General features: G+C 53.9%; 7 protein-coding genes across 7 annotated transcripts; 3 read left to right on the top strand and 4 right to left on the bottom strand.

Annotated features, from left to right (window-relative positions):
* Window positions 1-1,082: 1,082 nt before the first annotated feature.
* Window positions 1,083-1,376, bottom strand: EsH8_I_000487 (uncharacterized protein; the record flags this gene model as incomplete). The annotated part of the gene is made up of 1 exon (XM_083267900.1): window positions 1,083-1,376. One exon carries the CDS (start codon window positions 1,374-1,376, stop codon window positions 1,083-1,085), a length of 294 nt encoding a protein of 97 aa, XP_083118338.1.
* A 1,794-nt stretch (window positions 1,377-3,170) lies between these two features.
* Window positions 3,171-5,721, bottom strand: EsH8_I_000486 (exonuclease 1; the record flags this gene model as incomplete). The annotated part of the gene is made up of 3 exons (XM_083267899.1): window positions 3,171-5,415; window positions 5,503-5,650; window positions 5,709-5,721. The coding sequence occupies 3 exons, from the start codon at window positions 5,719-5,721 to the stop codon at window positions 3,171-3,173; spliced, it is 2,406 nt and encodes an 801-aa protein (XP_083118337.1).
* Window positions 5,722-6,519: 798 nt separating this feature from the next.
* On the top strand, window positions 6,520-7,272 carry EsH8_I_000485 (translation machinery-associated protein 16; the record flags this gene model as incomplete). The annotated part of the gene is made up of 4 exons (XM_083267898.1): window positions 6,520-6,691; window positions 6,753-6,840; window positions 6,915-7,048; window positions 7,124-7,272. 4 exons carry the CDS (start codon window positions 6,520-6,522, stop codon window positions 7,270-7,272), a joined length of 543 nt encoding a protein of 180 aa, XP_083118336.1.
* Window positions 7,273-9,424: 2,152 nt separating this feature from the next.
* On the top strand, window positions 9,425-10,401 carry EsH8_I_000484 (mitochondrial glycoprotein; the record flags this gene model as incomplete). Its single annotated transcript, XM_083267897.1, has 2 exons — window positions 9,425-9,783; window positions 9,843-10,401. 2 exons carry the CDS (start codon window positions 9,425-9,427, stop codon window positions 10,399-10,401), a joined length of 918 nt encoding a protein of 305 aa, XP_083118335.1.
* Window positions 10,402-13,235: 2,834 nt separating this feature from the next.
* Window positions 13,236-14,031, bottom strand: EsH8_I_000483 (CAP domain-containing protein; the record flags this gene model as incomplete). Its single annotated transcript, XM_083267896.1, has 2 exons — window positions 13,236-13,257; window positions 13,331-14,031. 2 exons carry the CDS (start codon window positions 14,029-14,031, stop codon window positions 13,236-13,238), a joined length of 723 nt encoding a protein of 240 aa, XP_083118334.1.
* A 5,106-nt stretch (window positions 14,032-19,137) lies between these two features.
* EsH8_I_000482 (uncharacterized protein) lies at window positions 19,138-20,025 on the top strand (the record flags this gene model as incomplete). Its single annotated transcript, XM_083267895.1, has 1 exon — window positions 19,138-20,025. The coding sequence occupies one exon, from the start codon at window positions 19,138-19,140 to the stop codon at window positions 20,023-20,025; it is 888 nt and encodes a 295-aa protein (XP_083118333.1).
* Window positions 20,026-22,744: 2,719 nt separating this feature from the next.
* On the bottom strand, window positions 22,745-24,556 carry EsH8_I_000481 (uncharacterized protein; the record flags this gene model as incomplete). Its single annotated transcript, XM_083267894.1, has 4 exons — window positions 22,745-23,101; window positions 23,175-23,852; window positions 23,943-24,189; window positions 24,471-24,556. 4 exons carry the CDS (start codon window positions 24,554-24,556, stop codon window positions 22,745-22,747), a joined length of 1,368 nt encoding a protein of 455 aa, XP_083118332.1.
* Between the last annotated feature and the right edge of the window lie 1,946 nt (window positions 24,557-26,502).

Genomic DNA, 26,502 nt, shown 5'->3' with positions numbered 1-26,502 from the left:
ACCTACACTGCTCTGTACGTTGAAACTTGCCATGCCTATCCGTGACTCGCACCATCCCCGCCCGCAACGACGTGCCATCGATGACAGCCTTGGTCCATGTGCCAGCCACCACTCCGCTAGGTTGGGAGGCAAGGCCTTTGCTCGCTAAAGACGTCAGGTCCGTCATCGGAGCTAGATGGCGAAGGTACGTGGGGGGATTAACTTTTATGCTTTGTTTATTTTCTCGACTCCCCCCTCCCCCGCCTTTTAGTGCTTGGACGCCTACACTAAGTTCGCGCCCATCGGCCGTAAGAGCCCGTTACCTTGTTATAGTGCAGAGTGAAAGTCAACACCGCATTACACGCATGCTGCTGAGGTTTGGCGTTGCAAATCTACGTATACTTACCCTGAATCTGCGACCAGGAAGCAGCGGCCAACATCCAAGTCTGTCAATGTTAGCATCGTGGGGGAAAGGGAAGGGGGAAAGGGGTGTGGGGAGCAGGTAGCTGTTGAGCAGCATTTCAGTGAGAAATTCGTAACCAGTTTTTGAGCCATGTTCTGGCGGGTATCACACAAGAGAAGTTGCAGGGACAGATGGGTCAAATGTTATATTTGCACCATCGTGCCGTCGAAGAAGAGAAGTCGCGCCCGTCTATTCTACTGTTCTAATTTGCGACGCCAGAACCATAAAAACAAATCACCAACGCCGCTTTCCCCCATCCCTATTCCGCACCCGTCGTACCAAATAAATAAATAATACAAAAGTAAGAAGTGAATACACGCTGCTACTCTACGTAGCCCTCCTGGGGATTCATGTCGCTGGGATTGGCATTCTAGGCGAGGCGCCGCCAGCGTCTACCGGTTGTTGCCATACCAGGCGGCGGTTCCCCTGCGTTTTTGGGAGACGAATCAGCTCTGTCCATTTCGCGCTCCACACCCCATGTACAGGCAAGGTAGGGAAATGCGGGGGCAGGGGGATTAATTACCGACGGTTCAACCATCCGATCGCCGACTGCCGCACGGATAGATGGGGGTCGTCCCAAGACCGGAGATGCTGGCGGGGACGGTGCGGAGACGGCCCCCAACGACCGCGTCTCGACGCCTCATGCGCTGTCGCCGTTCCTACCACCGTAGACGTCGTCAGCCCGGCCGCTAGAGGACTGAGGCGGCGAAGACCCGCGGGCGAAGTTGAAGATGGCGAGACCGGCGATCACAATCGTCGACACGGCCCCGACCGCGCCATACACAACCGGAGGTATGTTTTTGATGTCGCTGGCAGCGGCAACCGGGAGGTAGCCGTGGGGGATGGTTGCGTTGGGCGACAAATGAGAAAGAACAGTGACGTTCAGGGCGGCGACGATGGTAGCGGGGGTGTCAGCACAGGTAGGAATGATCATTGCAACTAACGGTGCCAGTGATAGAACAGAGCAGAGGTAAGGAGAAGGCTGAGAGACTGTGAGAGAGAGTGAGCGAGGCGGGAGGGAGGACCTTTGGTTTTATATCTCGGTCCTGAACCCGAGAGGTCGGCAAATACACTTCAGTGACCGGTCCGGTCTGTCAGCTTGGGGCGCTTGCACAGCTTGCATAACATTCATCGGTCAAGATAGAATATATCGTCTGCCATAACGGTGATGGCGGCACGACTTGGAGCGATCCCACGTTGAGTAATAGTGGCGTCACGTCACAAAGAGACGGTAACGCCATCCCCTGGCTAGCGCCTAGGGCCTTTTCTTTCATCTCTCTTTTTCAGCCCGTTTATTTGATTGCTCTGCATTATGCGTATTGCTGGTTATCGTACCTGCATCCTGGTATAACTGTTGAAGGCTGGATGCTTCGTACCATAGGGTCATCACACTATACGTCCGTAAGTGCAGTCTTACGCCAATCTGACCCGCCCGGCTAGCTTTGTTGGTTCTCTCTAGGCTCCATACGATAATGGCATTCCTCTAGCTCTGTCTCTAGCCACTCCTTCAATGTACTTTTTCACAAGCCCCTAGCCCACGAGGTCTATGAGGAGGAGATCGCCTACCCCGAGCGAGAGGACTAGACCGAGGACTAGACGAGTCTACCACATACCTGTTTCTCCACGGCTAAATCTAGCAAACGTGATTGGATATAGATTGATCGGTTTTCAATGCCCAGAAAGTCTCAATTACGCGCAGTCAGGGTTGACAGGCCGACGGCAGTAGTGTTTACATCTCGCCCGCTTGCTAGCGTATATATGCCCGCCTCTCATCTCCACCAGGCATTGTCCTTAGTAGGGCAAAGAAACATTCTTCTTGCGAGCTCATGGCCTATACGTCATGCCTTCAAGTGTGGCGTGGCCAGGCCCTTTCCTTCAGCCTTGTCCAACCTGGCGTGGACGCCTCCGGAGCTACTTGCGGCTGCCGAAATAACCACCACCCCCGGACTAAGGAAAGTGTAAATCCGACGAAGAACAGAGGTAGAGGACCGGATTGACAGTTAACGGTGCATCTATCCATAATGGTCGCATGCCCACAGCACCGACACTACACACCCGGTGCACCGCAACGATACGTTCCCGCGTGCTCCTGGGAAGGAGTACTAGCAGCCTCTGAGGCGGCGATATGCGTAATGTATTCTGTAGACTAGATAGAACGGGGCCACGTGGCGCGGCAACCACTCACGATGCAGTACGATCGGTCAACAGCCAGCAGGCAAGCAGGTTGAGACAAAGCGCTACTAATAAGGTCTTCACTTTAAAATATGAACAGTATCCTCTTGAAACCGTGTTTCTATTTCCGTGCCATGATATAATCCTACCACTAATGGGAAACTCCGACGCCTGATAAAATGCATACAAAACAAAACCGGCTAACCCATCCCTTCTCTCTGCCTGCCCTCTCGCCTGCTTGCCTCGGGCGGAAAAAAACAAGTGGTAAATGCTGCTTCCAGTCCTGTCCATACAGCGCAAAGGCCCAGCTACCCCCATGCTGATGGTCATTGATCCATACCATTACCATTTAAAAAAGTTTCCGTCTGTCTTAGCAGATGGGGATATCATAATCGTATGCTCCGAAGACGTAACAAAGTCTGTCCTATCGATGGGATTGGATAATGTCCCTCTCCGGCCTACGCCTTGAAAGATGCGTACTGTTTAACGCCTGCTTCCAGTGTGAATAGAACAAAATAATAACGTTGCGTCGACAAGTGTAGTTCCTGATGGTGATCTAGTTGTATACGAACCGCGAAAGGTTCAGAGCCCTGGGTCGCGAGGCCTCTTCTGTCTCGCCAAGACCCTGAGCGAAGATGTCGTCGTTTTCACCGTCGCTATCGGGAACAATCTGGTCTTCACTTCCGCACGGCGCGTTCAGAGCCTCAACCTCGGCCAGGTCAACCTTGGGCAGGGGTACGAACGAAGGGTTCACGGGGATCGACTTGAGAAACCGGTTCATCCGGGGGCTGCGCTTTGGGCTACGCTGTATCGTGCTCTTGGTGGGAGAAAGGGGCCGTCGGGCGGGTGGGTTCTTCCGCTGGAGGGCACGAGCTCCCATGCGCTGGAGCGGTGTGAGGAGAGGGGTGGCTTTAGACGCGGTAGCTGTGATCGAGCTGGCAGAGAAATTGATCGAGGATGCTACGGTGGATGGGGCGGCGGTTGAAGGGGTAAAAATGGATGATTGTCTGGAAACAGCGCTTGACGGTGTGTCGGGCTGGCTTGAGGCAGCAGGGCTTGGCTGAGAGGTGAAGGCGAACTGCCGCAGAGAAGTGCGCCTTGAATTTGTCTCGGGGAGTAATAAGGCAGGCTTTTTCGGCTCGGAAGCGTCGTCGTCTTCAGACAGATCAGTCTGTGGCGTACCTGTTACCTCCTCGTCCTTGCTAAACTGACTGTCTGTGCCAGTGGTTGCTTCCGTGCTCTGGCTCTCCTCGAACACGGTTATCGACTTCGGTTTCGGAGCATGCCACCCGTCCAGATCGGGGAGATTCAGCAACGCCTCGTCTATTGAGTCGTCGGAGAACAAAAAGCTGTCTTTCTTGCTCTTATTGGTTGTGCTTCCGCTCTTGTGGAAGAATTTGCTCTTTTGGGATTCCTCGGGTTTGGCTGCGGCGACATCAGTATCCGCACAAAGGCGAACCTTTTTAGGCGGTCGTTGAGAGCTGCCCCTCATCAGAGCATCGATGTCGTCCAGCGTATTCGCTTCATTACCGATTGTGACACGGCGGGATTCGTCAGAGCGCTCGGGAGCATTCTGTTCTAGAAGATTCTGAATGGGCTCCGTCCGTCGTCGTAGCAGGCGCGGGGAGGTATTTGAACGGGCGGTTCGGGTAGGGCGGGAGTTGGCGGCCGGCTGTGATGATGACGGACCATTGATGTATGGTCTGGGAAGTGGAAAGACTCGAGGCACAAGGCCATTGTGAGTGAGAGCGGCAACTTGCTGAGGGTCAACCGAGAAACAGTTACTGTCCATCTCGCCCATTGGAATGCGCTGGTGACCCTTAAAGTACGAGTCGATGGGCTTGACCGGTGGCCGCGTGCGGGTTGTGGTCGAAGAGGCATTCGCCGCTAGAGCTTCGGCAGATTGGGAGTGTCTCCTCTTCGCGTCGGACTTCGAGCCGGGCATGGGCGCAGGGATGATGGTCTCTTTGGTGATTGGATTGACATCTCCCACAGCGATAGCTGTGGCAAGTTTGGCTTCGACGTAGCCACCGATGAACGGCATATCCTCGACACCCTTGCCCTCCTCGGGTTCTGTCAGGCAGACTAATTGCTTCTTTGTTGGACAGTACACCCTTTGGTGGAGGAAAGTCAGCTCTGCCTGGGCGAATCGTGACATGTAGTTCTCCGAGACGCGGTGCTTCCCCTCAAACTGAATCATCCGGACCAATCGTTCAGGCGTCTTGTACTTGCGAATCATCCGGTAAGCTGTCTTCAGGCCCATGTTATTGATGCCCTCCAGGTAATCACACCCGCTGAGAATAGCCATGCGGCGGAAGTCGGTGTCGGACCAACCCGTCAGGGAAACCTCCCGGCACGCGCAGAAGTCCCTCCGATTGATTTCAATACAGTTGCCGTACTGGTCGAGTTTCGTCAAGAGCCGCTTGCAACCAAACACCAAGAGATCCGAGTCCTCCGAAAGAATGCCGCTGATAAGACCTTGGCGTTCGAGATAGACGAGCTGAGCGTCGGCTTCGTACGGTGCAACGACGTACGAAATGTCCAATTTCTTCAATTCGTCGATAAGATTGCGTGCCATCTCTGGTGTAACGTCGATGGCCTTCTGAAACTCAAGAGCTGCTTGCGACGGCTTTCCGGCTTTGAGGAGCTCCATGGCTGACCTTTTGCTCTCCTCGCGTCGTTTAGCGCGGGACCCCTCGGTCGCGGCTTTGCTGGGAAGAAAGTCGCCGTCAAAGACAATGTAGGGCGTGACGCCAAAATGCTTCAGCATTCTCACCCGATGCATGGCGAAGTCAACATATCTGATGCAATGTTAGGTACCGGGCATACGGGCCAGCGAGTGCGTAGCTCGGAGGCGCCAGATGGAGCGCACGACTGGGGCCACTCACTTGCGTGTGGGGTTGCCTTTGGCCAAGTCAACGGCACAGGCAATGGCTCCACGGTGAAGCCAGCCATAGGCGTCGACGCCGAGCGTCTCACCGGCGAATTTCCTCAACTCGGTTGGCCTGTGGATGGACTTGAGAAGCGGAAGAAGGCCTAGGGGGCGATGGTGAGCAACGCAATCGGCCAGGCCCGAAGCAAGGGAGAGAAGTACCTGAGACGCCCATGGTTTATCTCAAGAATGAACCCGCAGGTCCTTAGAGGTCCAGAGGTCTAGAGATCTCGAGGCTTTGGGGTCTCGCTCGGGTCCGATTCACAGGCCAAAAGCCGGGCAGAGAATGGAAATCAGTATTCAGCCCATCCGTCGAGAGGCAAGACGCGTAGAAGAGATGGTTCGCGTAGAAGTCGGAGGTCGGCACGCCAAGTCAGGTGACCCCGGGGGCGAAAGTAAACAAAGCAGCTGGCGCTATATTGGCGGACGGTTCCTGGGGGGCAAACGTGTACAGGCGACGAAGCGATGGGAGCTGGGAGTTGAGGTCGGCAGAGATTCACGACGATGCTGAGGTCGGGGGAGAGAAGATGTGCAGTGGAGTGAATCGCGGCTTCCTGCACGGGAAAGGGACGGTGTTCGCCGGGTGGGGGAATAGGCCCTGGTATATTGGAACGCGGGTGGGACACACCGCGTCAAGTCGTATCGCGACTTTTTGCAGGCCCTAGCCAGATTGCGGCCCCAAAGAGGCTTAGCGCCGACAACTTGAGATTTCCAGAGCAACGTCACTCTGTCCCAATCCGGCTGAAGATCATTGGACCCTTTTCGGTTTTAGTGGGGCAAACCTTTTTTTCCTCTTTGGCGGTGGCACCGCCATTCACACTCATGAGCCTGGATGGGATTTTCATCTGGTGGGGCACAGACCGACAGAGCGAAGACATCTCAATCTCAATCTCAATCTCAACCTCTGGCGCCTTGTTTACTACAATCTCACTTACGACTTATCACTTAGCTGCGCCAAACTACCGCCATCAAGATGCCCTCAACGTTACAAAAGGCCCGCAAGCACATTGCCAAGAAGCGGAATGGCCACGACCTGGCTCTGCATGAGTTTTCCAGAGACTCCAAGCGCCTTCACAAGGCATCGATAAGAGACCAAAAGCTGGAGAAACTCGCCTCCTCCAGAAACAAGAAGGAACAGCCCATGCGTAAGACCATTCACCGCAACGAACCATTGCATCTAGACTTATCAAGACTGACCCTTCGTAGTTGACCGTGCCGCATTCTTCCAAAAGGCCGTCCAAGAAAGTGGAACCGTCCCTCTTGACATGGCCACCATCCAGAAGCTCATCCACAAGTGCGTCCATGAGTCTTCCCCATTTCACCGCAGTCCGCACCACATGGCAAGACAAGGCACTGACACTTTGGTAGATTCGTGCACCAGTACGATGAGGAGTACGCCGAGGTCAAGAAGACCCGCCGAGCTGGACGCCCTGCGAGCGCCAAGGAGGATCTACTCAAGTTGAGGGTCTCGAACCTCGAAGAAGAGTACAGGATTGGTTTCTGTAAGTGTTCTTTTTTGAATTCGTTTAGGGGACGCTCCTGATCATCTTCCGTACGTGCTGCTAACTTCTCCGTAGACCTTCCTGACCTGACGACGGAGGCCAACGTCAGAGCGCTCGACCGCTGGGAGGGCTCATGGTCTTACCTCACCTCCGTATCGTGGGTCAAAATTACGGCCGAGGGCACGACAAAGCAGTCTAGCTTCCCTCAGAAGGGCGGCAACTGAAGGTGGACAGCATCACAGCGGCGTTTTGGCGTTTGGAAGACCCCACCAGGCCGTAAACAAGTCAGGCCTTGAAGCAAACCGGCGTTTGATTGGGAAGAGAGGGGGTCGTCGGTTCTAATTTCTGTGCATGGTCTTGTACGGTGCAACTTGCGGGGGCTCTTCGCGGAAGATGTCTCGGACAAGCATGCGTGTACCAGAGGTTTGTTTGGCCAACAAGCAATTCCTCCGGTTACACACAGCACCCGCGCGGACAAGATACGAAGGCGATACTCGGGTCACAGCGGACCACGTACGATCAAACCGCTGAGTTATCGACCTTTTCCAGCATTGTCTTCTATGTCGTTGCACAAGGGTTGATGGAGCGCCAAACGTGGTGGACATGTGGCGTTGCGGGCAGGAACGTACCGTATCAACCGCCCCTTGGGACTTGGTAGCAGGGATCGAACGGCTTCATGTAAAAAGCCAACGTGGTGGTCTCTCTTGAAACAGTTACCACATGTGCTTCCGACGAAGCTCGATCTCGCCTTAGCCCAATATCACCTCATCCTCTGCCCATGAGTTCCAATCATGCACACCACGAGTGACGATGATGCCGGGAACCGGTGTTCCAATCACTTAGCCAACCTCTATCCCTTGACGACTGATGTCTTTTCACCCCACAAGCGACCAGGCGGCCCAGAACATGAATCGATCTGCCCCAAGCCTCCTGGCCCAGGCTACTGGAACCACGTTGTCGCCAAACAACCCTGCCCTGTCCCATCTCCCTGCTCCATACTTAAACCTCGATCTCGCCGGTTCCAGGTGCTACATTGCACAGCCGGCCTCCTCCTCTTCTTCATAGGCATTTGCACGGTTACACGCTGGTAACTTTTGTGGTCGAGATGGGCCCAATACTCTACTCGACCCAGACTTCATCATTCAGTGGTGGCAAGATGCTGTGGACGGCGTCGTAAAATGTCGCAAACTGAAGGATCAGGATGCTGGCGCTTACTCTGAGAATCTTTGGGACTGTGGTGCTGCAGCTTTGGCTTGTTAATGGGAAACCCCACCGCGTCTTCAAAGGCATGGGGGTAGTGCAAGCTGTTCTCCTATTTCATGAGTATATCTCTCGGCCGGGTCTCGTTTCCCTGATTTCTTCGCCCAAGACATTCATCTTCATTCACAGCAACACCGTTGAAAATCTTGATCTTATCTGCTGCTCCGCATAAGCACCTGCAGAATATCTCCAACCTACCGAGGTAAGACCTGCCTCGCCATCTTTTGTTGCCCATAGAAAGCTTAGATTTATAGCAGCCATGTGCAAATACGTCACTCATCTCCGCGTCTGCAATGTCTGCAACCACCAAGACACCGTTCTCATATCAGAGAGGCTCTGTTATCTCGCGAAGAGGAACGGGGTCTTTGGAAGTTGTGACAATGGCATAAGCAGTGCCAGCAACAGAACCCGAAACCATTGTTGGAAGTGTAAAGAAAGAAGTCGACGGGTACCTCACGCATCTCCGGCATTACGTCACGTCAGCCTCCATTAATGAGAATTTTGGTGTAGGAAGAGAGGCCACCACATGAGAGATGGGGCATCTGCAGAGCCATAACTGTGGTGACCCAGCTGCAGGCCAGCCGGTGATGGGCTACAGATCGCAGTCACGAACAATATATTTGTTTCATCCAGACGCTGGTGTATCGTTTTATTGTGCAATGGAGTCCATGAGAAAACAGTTTTCTATTCGAAGCTGATTGTTGTTTGTTGTTTGTGGAGGAGTACCAGTTTATCTCAACCCGGCGAATTCGTAGACCCCAGAGACAGTCCCTTGGGAGTTGGAAGTAAAGCCCCTGCTGCTACCATATTAAGCTTAGCGGATTAAGTATTCACGAATTTATGAGCGGGGCTGTTTCTAGAATGAGTGGGGTTGAGGCCGTCTGGTGCCTGGATTTCTGAAGTGTTTGCAGATGGCTCCCCGGTCCCGTCGCGCGGCGCATCTCGGACAGGATAAAGATTTCGCCGAGCGCTGATCTGATCTGATGTCAAAAAAATTTGGGAGCTCTGTCCGAAGCTTCTGCTGCAGATCCAATTATCCACCTCCCCCAACAAGCTCTGCACTTTCATTGTCATTGTCCAACCACACCAACAGTTTCGACAGCAAAACCGTCCAAAATGCTTTCCATCAGATCCATTGCGCGCTCCGCGCCTAGAACTCTCACTCGTCTCTCTGCCACCTCCCTCAGACAAACCGCGCGCCCCAGTGCGTTCGTCAAGGCCTCTTCATGGAGCGGCGTCCAGAGCCAGCGCGCATCCGCCTTCTCAAGCTCTGCCTTCAGACAGGCGGCTGCCAGCGAGACCGATGCTGAGCTCGTCGCCAAGCTCGAGAGCGAGCTTCAGTTCGAAGAGGAGGTCAAGCAGAACGAGCAGCTCCCCGCGAGCGTCAAGGACTTCATCGACAACAGCCCCTTTGAGATCCACGACACCCCCGGCAAGGAGGAGGTCAAGCTGACAAGGAAGTATGGCGAGGAGAAGTAAGTTCACATCAATATCCTTGCTGAAGCTATTTGGGCTTCGAACTAACCATGCCCAGGATCACCATCACCTTCTCTATTGCCGACCTGGCCAACTACGACCCTGAGATGTACGACCAAGACCGTGCCCTCGAGGATGAGGAGTTCGAGTCCGACATCCAGAACTCCAACAAGCAGTCTGGTGTCCAGGCTTCCGGCGGTGCCCGCTCCGCCTCGGCCGAGGAGCAGCTCGAGGAGGAGGAGGGTGACCTCGATGAGGCCGCTCCCCCCTGCCGCATGAGCATTGTCGTTGAGAAGCCCGGCAAGACCCCTGGCGCCCTCAACATCGACGCTTCCGCCCAGGACGGCGCCATTGTTGTCGACAACATGTTCTACTACGAGGACGGCAAGCTCGCTCACGCTGCCTCCGCTGAGCTCGCCCACGCCCGTGGTGACATCTACCCCGGCCCCCCCTTCGGCAGCCTCGACGAGGACCTGCAGATCCTGATGGAGCGCTACCTCGAGGAGCGCGGCATCACCCAGGCCCTGGCCGTCTTCGCTCCCGACTACATTGACGTCAAGGAGCAGCGCGAGTACGTTCGGTGGTTGAACAACGTCAAGGGCTTCGTCAACGCCTAAGTTTAATTTACGATTACAAATAAAAATAAGTCAAGGGATCAAAAACCTGGGATGGAAGGCTTGGGATGATGTATGATGGCGGTCGCGAAGTGTAAGATGAACGAAACCCCGGAAAAAGACCTTCTTGGCTTGTCTTATAGCTGTTTCCACTCTACGAATGTACCATATCATGGCCTGGCTGGCGCGCCGGTTGCCCACATAAGAAACTGTAATAACAAACAAATTCTCCCGCACTTCCTGCTTCGGGCTCAACCAAGCCGACCTTTACCAAGTATGGCTGCCTGATGTCTGTTGTTTCATCGCTAGTCTTGTCTGGTTTCGCAATCTTCTTTCGACAGAGTCTGTCGTTTCCCCTCAATGCAAACCCGCGAACTCCTGAATACCAGCGTCGCTGTCTGCCTACTACAATCGAAGCGTTTGATAGATGTCACAGTCATTTCCCGTTGCAACGCTTGACGAAGTACCGCAGAGATGGTGCATAATGTCAGGCGGCTTACCATAGTGACGTACGCGAGATCTCTTTCAATCATCCATGCTCCTATTCCCCGTCGGCAGAATACAGTAGGAGCTCATCTGATCAGAGAATATAGGCCTATCTAGACCTTCGGACTTCCGAATTAGCTCTGTGGCTGGTTAGCTGCTCTTTTTGCTGCGATGACTTGAACCCCATTTCCTGCAACGGCTTCTAGTAGCCGTTGGCAAAGTCGACTTTGGGGGTTGTGGATTTAGGCCATATTCGAATAGCTTCGCTAAGTAGAGTTCTTGTGTTTAGATGCCGCTAATGGAATGATTGAGAAAACACCAAGTGGTTTTTCCTGCTGGTCAGTGCGAATATTTTTACAATACGTTGAAGTGATTTTCTTCATTATTAGTTAGAGCACTAGCATGAGTCTAACGACAGTTTGAACGACAGATTTATGCTAGACCATCGGGTTCAAACCACCAATAAGCACAAATGTCGAACACTTCAAACCCCCACATATATCTACCTCGCTTCTATAATGAGAACACAAGTCTCGCAGGGTACGGAGAAGCTGTGTCAATGGGAACAATCAAAATTATATTAATGGGTGGTATGGTGATGCCCGTCGGTGCTTTCCCTTGAACAAGAAATCGAGTAGAACTAAAACCACGGGTGAAAAAAGCAGGGAAGATTCAGAAAATATGAGGTTGCGTGATCAGCTAAAAAAAAATACTACAGGGAAAAAAAAAAGGCATAACGTAGAGCCCCTCAACGAGAGTTAGTGGGTACGGGAGGGGTGAGAATACAGAGTCTTCTGAAAACCGAGGCCTGCAATATCTGTTAACAAGGTACCGCCCTAATCTGTACATGTGCAATGAAAACCCAAGTGATAACCGTGTCAGGTTCATGGACTAACGATTTTAGACATTCACCGTTCTCTGGGGTAGTGCTATAGTAAACTTTCTACTTTCCAGCTTCTCCTTGTGATGGCCTGTTTGCGCCGTTCAACAGGTACCTGCCATGCTGAATTAAGTAAATTACAGTTCCTGAAGAAGACACTGCCAAAGGATGCCCCATATCGCCCAATGTCATTCTTGAATTCCTTCTTGTATACTATGTACTTTCTCTTCTAGCTCGTCGCGGCCAGTATGGAGATATCCATGCGCTTACGGACTGGTGAAGACCGGCTCTACACCTACCTGTTCCCATATGGATACCATGGAGGCTGATGGGCACTCCACAGACCTGCCATTATTTAACATCCCCAGTAGGGACAGAGAACTCCCTCTCTCACATCTGCTTCAAAATGGTGTCAACGGCCTCGAGGAGTTGCCATGGGAGTCATCCTCCTCCCCGCCATTCAAGCCTGACTTCGGTCACTGGAACAAAAACCATAGACCGGCAGATGAAACAACAATGAACGTCCTACTGCAAATCAAATGTGACGGGTGGAGTCGATTCGAACTAGCACCGGGATTTCAAGTGATCATTTCAACGAAATTGCCCCGAGACAGCCGGACAAACGTCCAGCCCCGACGTGGGCAACTCAAAATTATGGCCCCATCTCAGCCTAAACGCACGTAATCCGCAGGAGCAAGGGTATCGGCTACGTTGGGCAATGATGATGTGTTTTTGCCCCGGCCTTCGGGCTGTCCGCTGTAGAGTCGGTATCTCGGACGAGGCTTTCGCCGGACAGGGACTGGCCATGAACATCAAGCCTGTCGGTGGTGAATCGAGTAAGCAGATGGGGTTCGTAAGAGAAGAGCCTGGACGGCGGAGAAGACCCGAGTGTTTTGTAGCGGAGAGGGAAACATATCCACAGCATAGCTGGCTTACTACCTTTGCAACGATTTTCAATGAGACCGCAAGGCTAACTACGGTGCTTCAAATCACAACAAGGCCACTTTGAGAAGTTTGGTCACCTCGTCTCATACACCAATGCATTTAGCAATCACATGATCACTTGCCATGATTTCATGTTTGTCACTGGGAGCATGTTATGAAACATCATGAGGCATTTTACGCTATGTCTCGTCAGGTCATGGAAGAAATCCGCCAAAGGCCGGGCGGTATTGTAGAGAGACCCAGAAAATATACCCCCCCTTTTCCCGATCTCGATTGCCTGATCTGACTCGGATCCGACGTCAAGCCGTGAAAAAAAGAAAACGGGTATTTCTCCAAACCCCAAAGTACAAGAAAATGTCCAAGAATGGAAATGAAAGGGGGTTGGGGGTTTTTCCCCCCCGTGTGGTTCGGCCCAGCCAAAGCTACCAGAACAGGTGTCCTGCCTTTTGTCTGTTTGATCCTGTTGTCCTCTTCCCCCCATCCACAAAGCCCTGCCTGTGGCATCCTCCTTGGGATTTGTCGACGTTTAGTAGGGCTTCTCGCCGATGCTGCAAGCCATGGTTAGCCATCTGTTGTCCGAGAATGCGCGCGCCTCGAGGGCGTGACGAAGGGATAACTTACTAGTTGCCGGGGGGCGAGTAGCGGGCGACGACGTAGGTGCCCTGGGAGTTGGTGGCGAGGGCCAGGCCGACCTTGGTGGTGGACTTCCAGACGATCTGGGTGTAGTGACCGAAGCCCATGTAGTTGGAGCCGCTGATGGTCTCGCCGTTGTAGTCCGACTTCTCCGAGATCCAGGCGTTGGCGGCGTTGATGTAGGGGCTGTCGGTGTTGGACTGCATGTACAGGTTCTCGCCCTGGTCGGCGGTCTGGGAGTGCGTCAGGGAGCCGACGGAGAGCAGGTGGGTGGCCCACTCCTGGGCGCCGGCGGCGAGGGAGTCGTCCCACTCGAGCGCGGGGACGCCGACCTCAGTGCGGGCGGCGTTGTGGGCGTCGAGGGCGGCCTGCTGGTCGGCGGTGAGGCCGGAGGAGGAGCCGCTGGAGGCAGGGGTGGTCGCCGCGGCGGCGGGGGCCGTGGTGGTGATGGTGGTCACGGCGGCCTCCTCGACGGGAGTCTCCTCGACGGGAGCGGGAGTCGGGGTCACGGCGGGAACGGGGGTCACGGCCGGGACACCGGTGGGTGCGGGGACGGTGACGGTGGAGGTCACGGCACCCCAGTTGCCGCCGTAGTTGCCCCAGCCCCAGTAGGAGCCGGAGGGGCGGTTGGGCTTCCAGGCCGCGGCGTTGGTGGCCAGAGCGGCAACAGCAATAGCGGAGAAACGCATCTTGGTAGTTTGGGTTTTTTGAAAAGGGTTAAATCACCGGGATTCTTGGATTTGTTTGAAGGAATGAACGGAGGATGGAACCTGCCAAATGCGTGGATAGTACCGCTGAGGGTGTAAAAGAGTGACTGACGCAAAAGTGTACCTTGGGTGAAGAGGGAAGATCATGAGAATGGGGGGCGTGGCCAGCCCGAGATGTTATATAGTCACATTGTGTTTGTGTTGTTTCCCCCGGTCCGCTGAGGTCGGAGCATTTTGCCGCTGCGCTATTAAACATGAGACGAGCGATGATCTCCCGTATGCAAGCCTCCACATCAGAGATATTAAGACGGTCTCACCATGCCGGCCTTTGTTGGATGGGGAGGGCACTTACGAATCCTCTCGGGCCCTGACAGGACGGGGGGGTGCGTTCGGAGGCGCCTAGAGGGATGGGATGGGTCTTAGCGGCCTCCACACCAACAGCGCCAACGGACGAACTTTGCACATCTCTTGCATGCCGCGGGAGCGCGGAAGTTGGGTCGGGGAAAAGGCCGTGGGTTCGCTGTGGACCGCGCGCATTGGAAACGACCCCAGATGAGTGGTTTAAATTTGACGGACACACGGTCATTAGCACAACCCCAGTGTCTCGTCAGCACCCAGGCAGGCGTGTCAAGGATTTCTCTTGGACGTAGCCCTACCAGATTATGTCACATCAGTGGGTTTAGTCGCTGCCGGTAAATGGAAGGGATCTATGTGGGGCCGAGCGAGTGGCCCAGGCAGCGGTCCAGAACAAGCCCTGCCAGGGATGGCATGATTTGCCATCTCTGAGAGCTCCCCTCTCCCTCTTATTCCGCCCTGGGGGGGAAGAGACGTTCGGGAGGATGAACGACTGCAACCCTGTTTGGGTTTGCTCGTCTAGCCCGGCTCTCCACTTGTCATTTCCTCTCTGACACTCTACTCGCAAACAACCATGTCATAGCCGAGGGCATGTTTATTATGCTTTAAATCATTCCGTCAAGCGGGATGAGAAGCACGATTGCAGACCCAGGTGCGGGGTACGGCCAATCATAGACTGCACAATGCTTTTTTGCTCCCTCATTAGACAACTTCAAACTCTAGCTTCTCCGGGCTCTCTCATTCAGGGGCAAGGCCAGAAATCTCTTTGTTCGAGCGTTTCCGCCCTAGGGCCATGGCACCACCGCCATCAACTCACCAGCCAACGCGGTCGGCCACGGCCGAGGCCTTTGCTATTCGACTCCTTACCTCGCTCTGCGTCTCATTGGCTTGAGCTGATCCATCGATGGAGGGATGACGTTGACGGGGTGTCGTGGCGACTGGTCGTCGAGACTCGTGATGTAGTGTCTGTAGTTTTGTTCTGCACGGGCCGGGCGTGGTCCCACATTCCCGCGCCGTTGAATCCGGGCTGCCGGGATATTCGTGTGTGATTCGTGTCCTCCGCAGGAACCTGGATCCATTCCCATGGTTCGTCTGATGTCTGCCCTCTCTAGTCACTTTTGCTCTAGCAGAGTTGGGGGACAAGCCCAAAAAGCCTCGCATCTCTCGGGCCATCACAGGCTGCTGTTTGGACGTTGGCAGAGGTTGCATGAGTTGGGCAAATCTCCCAGCCAGTTGCACCATGGCCATTGGGGGTCTATATGCCGCCTTTCTTATGATCTGGTCGAGGTGGAACCCCGAGATTGCGATTCCGTTATGCTTGACCTCGGCCTAGTTACATCCCGCAACCTGGACCGTGCAAGGCCTTCTTGCACCCCGTCGCTGCCTTTATCCCCCCCTCACAAATTGCCCCCAGTGCAACCCAGCCGGCCCGAAGCTCTGGAATGATTGTCTCGCCCTAGCTCTGCACATTGCATTGTTCTGCTGCAGGCTTGGGAATGCCCGGGGCTCCTCTACATTGTTTGACTTTTCAAGTGCGGCGACCAACTCTGCATCTGCAGCCCCTTAACAACTCTTCTGGCGAGGCCCGAGTGCCCCCTCCCATTAGGTTCGCACGCCCTCTGCGTCCCAGCTGCCACACGGCGCGGCGAGTCAGGGCCACCTCCACCTCCAGTCAGCTCATGGCCATCACAATCTCGAACAATGACATGGTCTCGGTCAGCAAACGTGGCGAAGAGACGCGTAAACGCCAAGTTGGCCCATACAACGGTAGCTAATTGCCGCCGTGGAGTAGTCCGAAGGGGTGATCCGCCGGGGCGCGGCTGAGTCAAGCCGTCTCGTGCAAAGACCGATTCTGAGGGCGAATCGATCAAAGTAAAACACGAAAGTCTTCCACACCTTGATTGCCATCCAACAGGCTGCCCGGGTGACTGCAGCCCATTCGGCTCTTTGGAATTTACTTTGGATGGTTCGTACGCCACATTTGCCATTACGATAACATGCGCATCTCCTAGACACGGTACTGGGTTTTTCGAAGCCACGATTCCCAACGTTTTTAGCGTCCTCATCGTGGGCAATGATGGTTTGAACGAGCCGTTTTCGCTACATAAAATCATCAAGGATAGTAAGAAGAAAAGGAAGGGAGGAAGGGAAAGAAAATTGAAAAACGGGGAAAATGTAAAAAATGCAGCACCCTTCAAAAACACAGTGCCGATACCGTTAAACGGATTTCGGGACAAAGCTACAAAGGGGGTGAAAGGAAACATCGCCCATGCCACTGAGTGCTTCCAGTAGCGCATATGTTGACGTAAAACCCTGTGGGTTAATGATAATTACAGCCCCCTGATAGTTTACGTTTGACAGAAGCCCCCCCTCATGGCGGTAAGTGACATTGGGAGGCACATTTGTAAAGCCTATCACACCGGATGCGCGAGTCCTCCAGAACTTGTACTTGCATACGAACTCAAGCCGGCGCAAAGCAGAAGGTGTGCTTTGCTTATCATGGGCAGTTTCCCAAAAAGACAAAAAAAGGAAAAAATTCGAAGTCACGGGGGCGTCTTTGACATCGTAGAATCAAGTCCCGAAAAGAAGAGCTCGCTTCCAATAGCTAGTGTAATTGCAAAAAAGAGGAGCAGCGCGGTTGACCGAAGCACCCCCTGGATTGGCAATGCCACACGATACTATTTAGGTATCACAGACAGGCATTGGGCCTGTTCCTGGTGGACTGGTCCAGTTATTATGCCAAACCGGGCAGGGATAATATCGTATGGACAAATTGGGGATATCATGAACCTTACAGGGTCGATACCCTCGAAGCGACCTTGAAGCGCTCGTTGTTATCCTCCCGAACACCAGAGGCGAAGCGAGTGATGAAATCTCCAATGCCAGGGCGAGCTCAGGTAGATATGGGTCAGGACTCCATAGGAATCTTCTGGAAGTGAGATCGTGCAATACCATGCTCGATTAAGGCTAGACTGAGTCTTGCGGTCGGTTGACAAAGCGTTCCAGCAGGGGGATGGGAGGTGGGGATTGTATCATTTCTGTCTCTTCGGTAACTAACGTGAGATAAAGGTGGTGGTAGCTAATATGAGGTTACTCGGCTTGATCGTTGTTTTCGTCCAGATCAGGAACTTGACATATGATCCTGCCTACACGATAAGGACCTCAGCGATTAATGAAAATTTCTTATTGGAGACTATTAGCGGTAGTTTGTGCCAAAAACGACATTGTAGCATCATGTGAAAATGAGAGTTATGCTAATCATATAGATGGCGTTCTCGGGTAAGTGATGATGCGCCAAGGCCTGAGTCGAAGGATTCTAGGGACTCAGGCTCTAAAAAGACAATCGATTGTTCTCGGCTTCAATTGAAGAGTGCTTCACGTATTGAGATAAAAGTCTGACCCAAGTTCGAGAAATTTTCTGGATTTGAACGATATAGGGAAATAGAGATTCACGACGATGCTGTAGTCTGAATGTTATGACCACATAGAGTGCCCGCTACCAGTATCTATTAGCAGATACTCATTCCTACGCTGGCATCCTTTCAGTTGACTTGGTCGTGCCACTCCTCTATATCAGCATACTCTTGTCACAACAACATCAATTATATATATTTCCAAAAACGCAGGATATTTGTATTTGTCTCACCTGAACCGAAATATACCTCCAGTAGGCTAGACCACGCTGCACAGTTCTTGGAATCTAGTGAAATGCGCGCACGGTTTTCCGAGTTGGAAGCCTTTTACCACAGGATACCAGAGACTGTGACAAATGATAACAATATATCCAATAACTATTACGTGGTTTGGATTTTATAGACACTGGTCTCTTTGCTAACTCAACAATAGCGACTCGGCGCCCACAGTGAAGAGGTTGACAGCCAAAAAGGCATTGTTCAGCTGTTTTTTGTATCGTAGAACTTAGTGCCGGACATTTGGTTAAGATGAAAGTGGCGTGGTTCTGAAGGTAAAGTATCTATAGACTGCCAATTATGACGGATAGAGTCCGCTTTGTTTCTGAATCTCCAGCAAAACAAGGAAACCCTGTGGATCTGTCAAAGACTGGAAGCAGAGAGGTTTTAATCAACAATTTGGCTTTTGGGAGGGGAGCAACGTCTCCCATTGAGCAAACAGCGTCAGTATGCAGTACTAAGACAGTTAAATCGAGCCAATATTGATGAGAAAAGAACAAGGGTAGTGTCCAAGTTACAATTGCCATGACTGCAGCCAGAAACAAAGCCTTGTGACCACTCTTGTGGTATTGAACAAAAACATATCTCATCAATCACATAAAGATAACGAACAAGCGACACATAGACAATGCCATTGCGTCTAGGAGCCAAGATATATCATAGCCGCTGGCTCCTGGGATACATAATCTTTTTGGAGCAGAACCATATGACAACCAAACTTCAAGTAACATCTCACATTTCTTCTACTCATCTTCCAGTTAACGGTTTTCTCACCTGAAGCCATCGCCACGGGCCTCTTCACAAATTCCCAGCCCTCGTGTAGTAGCGCCGTTATTCACTCTTACTCTTCACCCTCACCCGTGTATTCACCTCTCAACTCCCACCAGCGTCACCATTTTCACGCTCATCTGACGCGTCTAATTCACTTGACCTTCTCAAACCTCGCGTTCCCCATCCTTCCTTCACAACATACAAATACTACACCGACAAAGGCAACACACCCTCTTTCTCTCTAACAGAAAGCACCTCAACACCCACCGCCATCATGTCGAGCCGCAAGCAGCAGCAGGAACAGGCGAACCAGCTGGCCATAACTAGCCAGACTCGGAATCTGCCGTATGAGATCTTCCTTGAAATCGTTGATCGATGCGTCGACATCGCCTACGCTGAATCGTCCCCCGGCGCAATCACTTGGATCTTCGATGGGAGTGAGGATGCCTTCGACCAAGTCTACATCTCCAGCAACCCAGTCTTTGACCGCAAGGTGCAGCAGGAGCGGTTCGCCCGGTTCCGAAACATCTACCAGGTGAACCAGACGACCCGAAGGCTGGTCTGCCAGAGATTCCCCCGGTTCCCTCGCTACCAGGACCTCGTCGAGTTCGTCTCTTGGAAGGCCGGCGGCCCCACGCCCCACGCATGGGTCTGCCCCAGCATCGACGTCTTCATCCCCAACTTTGACAACATGCATTACGACGAAGACGGCGGAAGAAACCTGCTGCAAGCCGTCATGCTGAACCCCCTGCCAGAGGCGGCCAAACTCCTCCGCCACATCCAAAAGATCTGCCTTAACCTCGAGCGGTTCATGGCCTCTAGCGAGCGGGAGATCCTGGCCCTCGTGAGCCTGCGGAACCTCAAGGTCTTGCGGGTATGGCACTCAACCACCCGCCCGCTGCCCCCGGCCGACCTACACTCGCACAAAGAAATCCATCACGTCGATGGCGACCTGTTCCCCACGCTGGCCAGGGAGGTAGCCAAGGACCCGTACCGTCTCACGTTGCGGTGGAAGCCTCTGTGGGATGCGGGGGTCCGCATCATTCTCAAGAAGCGCTGGTCTTCGGTGTACGACGACGTGGAGCTCGTATACACGCCCGATGGAATGCGCGTGAAGTTCCTGAATCCCGAGTGCACGTGCTATGAGGAAACCGAGGAGTAATGGGAGCATATCCTTCATTGGGTAAGGCCCCGCCCGGAGTGATCGCTGTTGCTGCCCTCTGGTCATGGGTACTGTCCGATAAGCAGATGACTCGGCACTGACAGATCCACGTTCCTGGAATCTGCAATGTAGTATGAGGGTATTTCTAGAGGGGTTCACTAAAATGGTGGTTAGTGAGAGCATTCTCCTTGGCTGATGATAAAGGTCGGTATATTCGGGGGCATGGAAGTGCACAAAGTGGTACTGGTTTGTGAATGAGAAACGTCTGCGTTATTCTGAACTAGGGTCTTATTACAGCTAGTTACCAGTGCAAGAAAATAATAAAGAAGCATACAGCACATTTCTAGCTCCGTCTTGGTGAAGCAGACAATTTCACAGAACGAACAAGCAATATCACATGCGAGTACCAACTCGGTTGTGGATCTTGTTTGTCCCAGTGTCCACATCCCGGTCACAATGCAGGTTAGAGCCATAGAGTGTGCGAGGTTCGTTCTGCGGTCAACTAGTTTGAAGAAGAACTAGGCTCTCATGTGTGAGCTTTCTTCCAGGTGCTAGCTGAACCAGTGAAACCTGCGTATAAATAACGAATGGTGCTCAGCTTGCCTGCTCCGCAACAATTTGAAGCTATTGAGTCTCGCTTTAATCCTATGTACAGCTACAGTTTATTGACGGTTGAATGTTAGTATCGACGCTCGAAATGGTCTTGAGCTTGAGAAGAGGCCTTCCTGATCCCCGACCTGGAAATTTCAGCAACCATGTCTTCAAAATGGCACTGGAAAGATTTTGCACATTAAGTAAAGAGATTGTTTTTTACCTAACCAAGGGTTGGTAAGGTTCATGTTATCGGGGTAAAGAAAAAGCAACAAGAAAATATGACGTGCCGGCGCCGGTAGCCATTCCTCCTGTCCCCGTCCTTTCTGCTCCCATCAGCAACGGCGGCCCTCCAGTGCCGGGTCCACAACCCGTCGAAATGATTACTACGGCAATCCCCTGCCAAGAACAACAGCCTGTGATGCACGACGGCATAACATCTTTCCTTCGCCAAGTCTGGCACCATCGCCGAGTTCGTCATCTCTGATGTATACACCAAATCATCCAAAGCAGCCCCGGAAACTAGCGGCTCTGTGGAGAAAAGCGCGGTCAACTCGCGCCGACCGACTCCTCGTCGTTGACAGAAGCCTGTGTCACCAAGACGGGAGGGGACCCTCGCCGAACGCTGATTGGCGCTGGGGTCCAGCAGAAGCGCAAACAAACGAAACGAATAATTATCCCGAGGCTTTTCTCTGACTAGCGCACCGCGGACCGACGACGGTGGCGAGGGAAGGGGGGACCCGGAGACCGCACGCGTAGCGTAACCCGGCGGGATTGGCGGTGCTGGTGGCCGCCGGGGCACATAGGCAAGCCCGGGCAGGCCGAGTTGCGGCGTCCCGAGATATGAGACCGGACGTTGACGAGGACCGGAACCGAGACCATTTTATCCCAACACCAAATCTTAGTCTCAATTTTTTTCCCACTCCCGTTGTTTACGCTACGAAAACAAAGACATGTGTCGACGCCCCGATATCCGGGGGAAATAAAAAGGCAAAAAAGAAAGAAAAGGCGACGGGGCAAAAGTTCCGAGACATAAAAAACTCGTCCCTCAACGCACGCCTTCAGTCTCACTTCATACCCAACGACGCACGTTCTCGATCCGGCGGAGTGTTGCCAGTCAGGGCCCCAGAGTTTGGTTCGAGGCTTTCCCGAGCTCTTGTGTTTGTAATCTCATCGTCCGAAAAGAAGAGAAAGAAAAGCAAAGTAAATGGGGGGTCTCGGCTCGCCAAGCTTTTAACCATATTCCCCCTCCCGTTCGATACTCCATGCCAAGGAATTTTAAGCTCTCCGACCTCCTCTCCAGCAAAGTAATACATCCGTGACGAGTTCACCATGAGAAAAGATAAAGTAGTGTGTCAATGAAGTATATTAATATAACCCAAAAACCATCTAAATATTTCCCGACGCCCACCTCTCCCTCGGGAGGCTCTCTCTCTCTCTCTCTTTCTCTCTCTGAGTGTGTGTGGTGTGTGTATGTATGTATGATGAGCGAGTGACGCTGTATCCCCTTCCCCCATTCGTCATCTCCAATCTCCAATGTCTAGGGGAGGGGGGAGAAGCGAATGATGCCGCAAAAGAAAAAGAAAAAACAGACTAAAAAGAATAAAACTCCGCCTCTGCTCTTCTTCCCTTCTGACCCACCCCCCTCATCCCCCGCCAAGCCAACACCCCGGTGCGCAATGCGACGCGTTTCTCCCCTCGCCCGAGAAACTTCCCTCGTCTGTACGCGCGGGTCGGATTCTTCAAGCAAGGGGGAGCTAACAAGGAGATGCAGGAGAGGAAATGAAGAAAAAGAAACAAAGAAGCAAAAAAACCAAGACGATGCAAACCAGCCCTGGAAACAACCATTCTGGTCTTGCCATCGGCCATCAAGTTCAAGTCAAAGGGGGAACAAAAACCAAGACCGAGGTAATGAAAAAAGCGATGCCCCCCGAGTACCATCCCAGCTAGGAGGAGAGGTCGAACAGAAAACAAAAACAAAGAGCCTGATGCAGCACCAGCGCATGAGTATGCCTTTAATCCAGCCATTATCCACACAAAGCAACCCCCCTCCGTCCGGGGAACAGCACTCGGTTCCGTTCTCACAGGAAGGCCTTGCTCCCACTCACACTCTCTCAGGGCCGGCATCTTATACGACGCTGCTAATGTCCCACTCGCCCTTCTGCGCCCTGGCGAGCACTTCCCGCCCCTTCTCAGTCAGCTCGGGCTTGCCCTCGTTGCCCGTCACCTGCTCGAAGAAGACGGGCTTGAAGACCTCGCCCGTCCGCTCGCGCTCGCGTGCCAGCTCGCGTTGCCGTTCCTCGAGCTCGACCTTGACCTGCGTAGCCTTGGAGAACTGCTTAGCGTGGATGGCCTCGGTGACGCCGCCCCACATGGTCAAGGACTCGTTCTCGAGCTGCTTGTCTTGCGGGGGGACGACCTTGGGCGCGACGTTGAGGGGTTCGAGGTCGATTATGGTGTAGCGCGCTTCGGGGGGGTGCGAGTTCTGGTACGCGTCAGGTCAGTCTGTCTCACTGTGGACGGAGGGCGGAAGCGGAGGGGAGGGGGAAGGTACATACCAATGGCTTAGGGCCCAGAGTGAACTCGATCTTCTCGCGCCACGGGCCGCTGAGACGTGCGACGATGTCGGCCTCGGGGACGTCCTTGATGTTCACCTTGGTATCGTTCTCGGGGTCGTACTTGAAGATGATGCCCTCGACGCGGTTCGTGGAGCGGCCCAGCCAGCCAGCCTCGACGTAGTGCAGGATCGTCTTGAGCTTGGTCTGCGGGCACGTAATGTATGCAAACTCGCTGACGCTGACGCTCAGGCTGCCCCTGAGGATGCCGCCGAGGTGCGCCGCCGGGTGCGTAAGGCGGTACGTCTCGTCGCCGCGCTTCTCGAGGGTGATGAAGATGCCGAGGTTGTGCTCGCCAGGCAGGACGCGGACGCTGGTTCCCGTGAACTTGGCCGAGATCTGGTCGAAGCCGCGGGCCGACAGACCCTGCTCGGGGCAGCTGATGTGGAAGGCGCTCACGGGCGGGTGGTGGGAGGTTTGCTCGGTAAGGTAGGAGATGCGGATCTTCTTGCTCTCGGGCGTTGAGGTGCCGTGCTGCGGGACGGACAGCGAGGCGACCGAGGCGTTCTTGTCGCCCTTGGCCGACTTGAAGCTGGACGAGCTGCTAGCCGTGCCGCTACCGGCGCCCTGGAGGGCCGTGGTGTTGATTTTGGGGGCGTTGTCCTCAGTTTCCCAGTTACACTATTTACGTCATCGAGCGTCAGCATCACGAGCCACGGACAGCAAGCAAGATATTCATTGCATTGCGCATGGAAGGGCCGTCCAACTCACCCTGAAGAACTCTCCCAAGCACGAGTTGTAGGGTTTGCAAGGCCTGCCCTTGACGTACTTGATGTCCTTTGTGAACCAGAAGCGGCAGACCTCGAGCATGCGGTCGAGGGGCTCGTCAGCGGTGCCGATGGCGGCGAAGGCGTTGGGCGCATCGATGTAGTTCCAGTATTCGAGGTTCGGCGTGGGCTCGAGGAGCTGGGAGGGAAGAGAGAAGCGCACGGCAGCGAGGTCGGCGACGCCAATGAACCTGGATGAGAAAAAAGCAGCAGCCGGTCAGCCAGACGTTCCCATGTGTGTTGCGAGCTCGAGTCCCTGTCTACGGTGCCCGGTCTTCGGTGTCGATGTTGCGATTTACCCCTCCAGGGATCGTCGCTTGTCAGACACCGCACCGGCCCGCCCGCGAGTGAGGCACGGAGTCCTTTGCCTCCCGTACACGTTGTGTCTCTGCCTTCCCTTCTCTGCCCCGACGTATGGCGCATGCGAGCTAGACCGCCAAAGGGGGGCGCCGAACAACGGGCGGATACTCACTTCTTCAGGATACCGAGAAAGGTCTTGAGCTTGGATCCATCGCTCTGAGGCTCCTCGGGAGCTTCTTGCGCAGCTGCGGCGGCCATCGTTGCTCGTTTGACTGGGGAGATTCGGTCGGTCGTTGATGTGGTGGATGAGGATGACGACGTCGTCCCGTTCTCTCTTTGTGAAATGCCCCAGGCAAGAAAAGCGACTTGCTGCTGGGTAAGGTGGGGTTGCCGAGAACGGCTGGCGGGGTTGAGATGCCGAATTCGACGGGGGGGACCAAAAAAAAGAGGAAAAAAAGAAAGCAAAACCAAAAAAAGAAAGTTTCCGACTACAGCCTAGGTAGCAGGAGAGGTAGCGTAGCTTGTGATGTTGCTGGTCTTTGTGGTTCTCAATGGAAGATTAAAGCTAAGAGAGGAAACAAGATAATCTCGACGCCGGGTCAAAGATACGGCCGGTCGGGAGGAGCGTGTCCGTTTCGTTTCAGTCGTCCGACTCGTGCGCGGCGCAGGATAATAGACGACACCTTGGGGCTTTAGAAGGGGGGCAAGATGTTTTGGGATGGGGCGAACGCGAAAATGGGAAATCCAATAAATTGCCGGTTCTGGGTCCCAACAGAGAGAGAGAGAAATGGCGGTGGGATAAAAGAAAAGAGGGAAGAAGCATGCCCGGCAGCGAGACAAAGACTGTGAGAGCAGCACGCAAGTCCAGGCCCAGGAGGTACGTAAAAGTGTCATGCACGGCACCCAAGTGGAAGCAAAAGCTCCATGCACCGGAGCGGGAAGGGAAAGTGAGTAGTGTCGCCGCCCCGAGGGCAGGAGGGCGCTAAGTCCCGAAACGAGAGTGGACTGTCACTGGCTCGAGAGCGCTAAGAAGCCAACTGGAATGGCTCGGCGGAGGCAGGATACCCAGACGTACAGTGCCAAGAGAGAGGCTGCCCCATCGCTGACTGCGGGGAACGTGACCCAGGTCGTTCCAAAGCAACACACATCGATAAGAATGCGCACTGTCAGAAGATGTACCCGATAAGGTTTCAGATGCCGCCGGAGCCACCGCATTCCTGGGCGGTTCTGGGCTGGCAATGCAGCGGACGACAGCACTGACAGCCCTCCCGAGACCATCCCAGGGCCTTCCCGCTCCTGCTGAAGGAAGCGAGGTTTGATAAGAGCTGCGATAAGGCGCGCCCCGTGCTTTTTCGATGCTACGCCGGAAACGAGGCACCTTGCACCTCAGACTTTTAGCAACGACGTCGGGAGATGCGCGCCGGAATTGTTCGACACATGAACCGACGACGCAGCCAGTCAAGCTTTGGAATTTCTGTACGGATACCTGAGCTGGACGAGAAAATGAGGAGACCTCACCTCTCCTTCAACATCTTCCCCATCAGCGCCGTCCGATGCCCACCCATCCATCTCTCCACGACCGCCCACCTCCAAAAAAGGCCGGGTCCGGACCGACATGCATGGGCAAGTCCAGAAGCAGCGGCGCCGCAGAGGCGGGCAAGTAGATTGCAGATCGCAGAAACAGCGCAGTAGCCTTGCCCCCCTCGACCGGACACCGGCCAATCATCCACGCACATGTCAAATCCATCCAACCGCTTTCACGAGGGCCCCCTCCCGAGACATCGTTCTTGAACCAAGCCGCCCCCGACATTTGGAGCACATGGCAGGAACGAGAGGCTGCGGCGGCATCTGCTCTGCTGTGTCCCTCCAGATAACCCCTCAGATCCCCAGCTTATCAATAGATATATCGTGCTTCTTCAGTCTCCGATAAAGTAGGCCACCAAACTTATCTCGAAGAGAGGGGAGGAAATTTCCCCGTTTTGTACGCAAACACAGAACGAACGAACCAACATCCTCAGCGGAAGCTCGTGGGGAAAAGGCGGCTGTCCCTTAGGAGGGGAGACCACCACCTCCCTCCCACGGTCTCGTCCCGTATAAAAACGAGGACATTTGGTCCATTTGAGCCCGTCGACGGCCGCCGCGGCCAAACTAACTATTGCCCGGGCTCAAGCCGAACCGGATCCTTCCTGCCAGCTTGTCTTAGT

This window comes from Colletotrichum jinshuiense, chromosome 1 (genome assembly GCF_051148585.1).
Source record: "Colletotrichum jinshuiense chromosome 1, complete sequence".
Lineage (NCBI taxonomy): Eukaryota > Fungi > Ascomycota > Sordariomycetes > Glomerellales > Glomerellaceae > Colletotrichum > Colletotrichum jinshuiense.
Note: the sequence above shows the minus strand (reverse complement) of the source record. Positions and strands in the feature narration are given on the sequence as shown.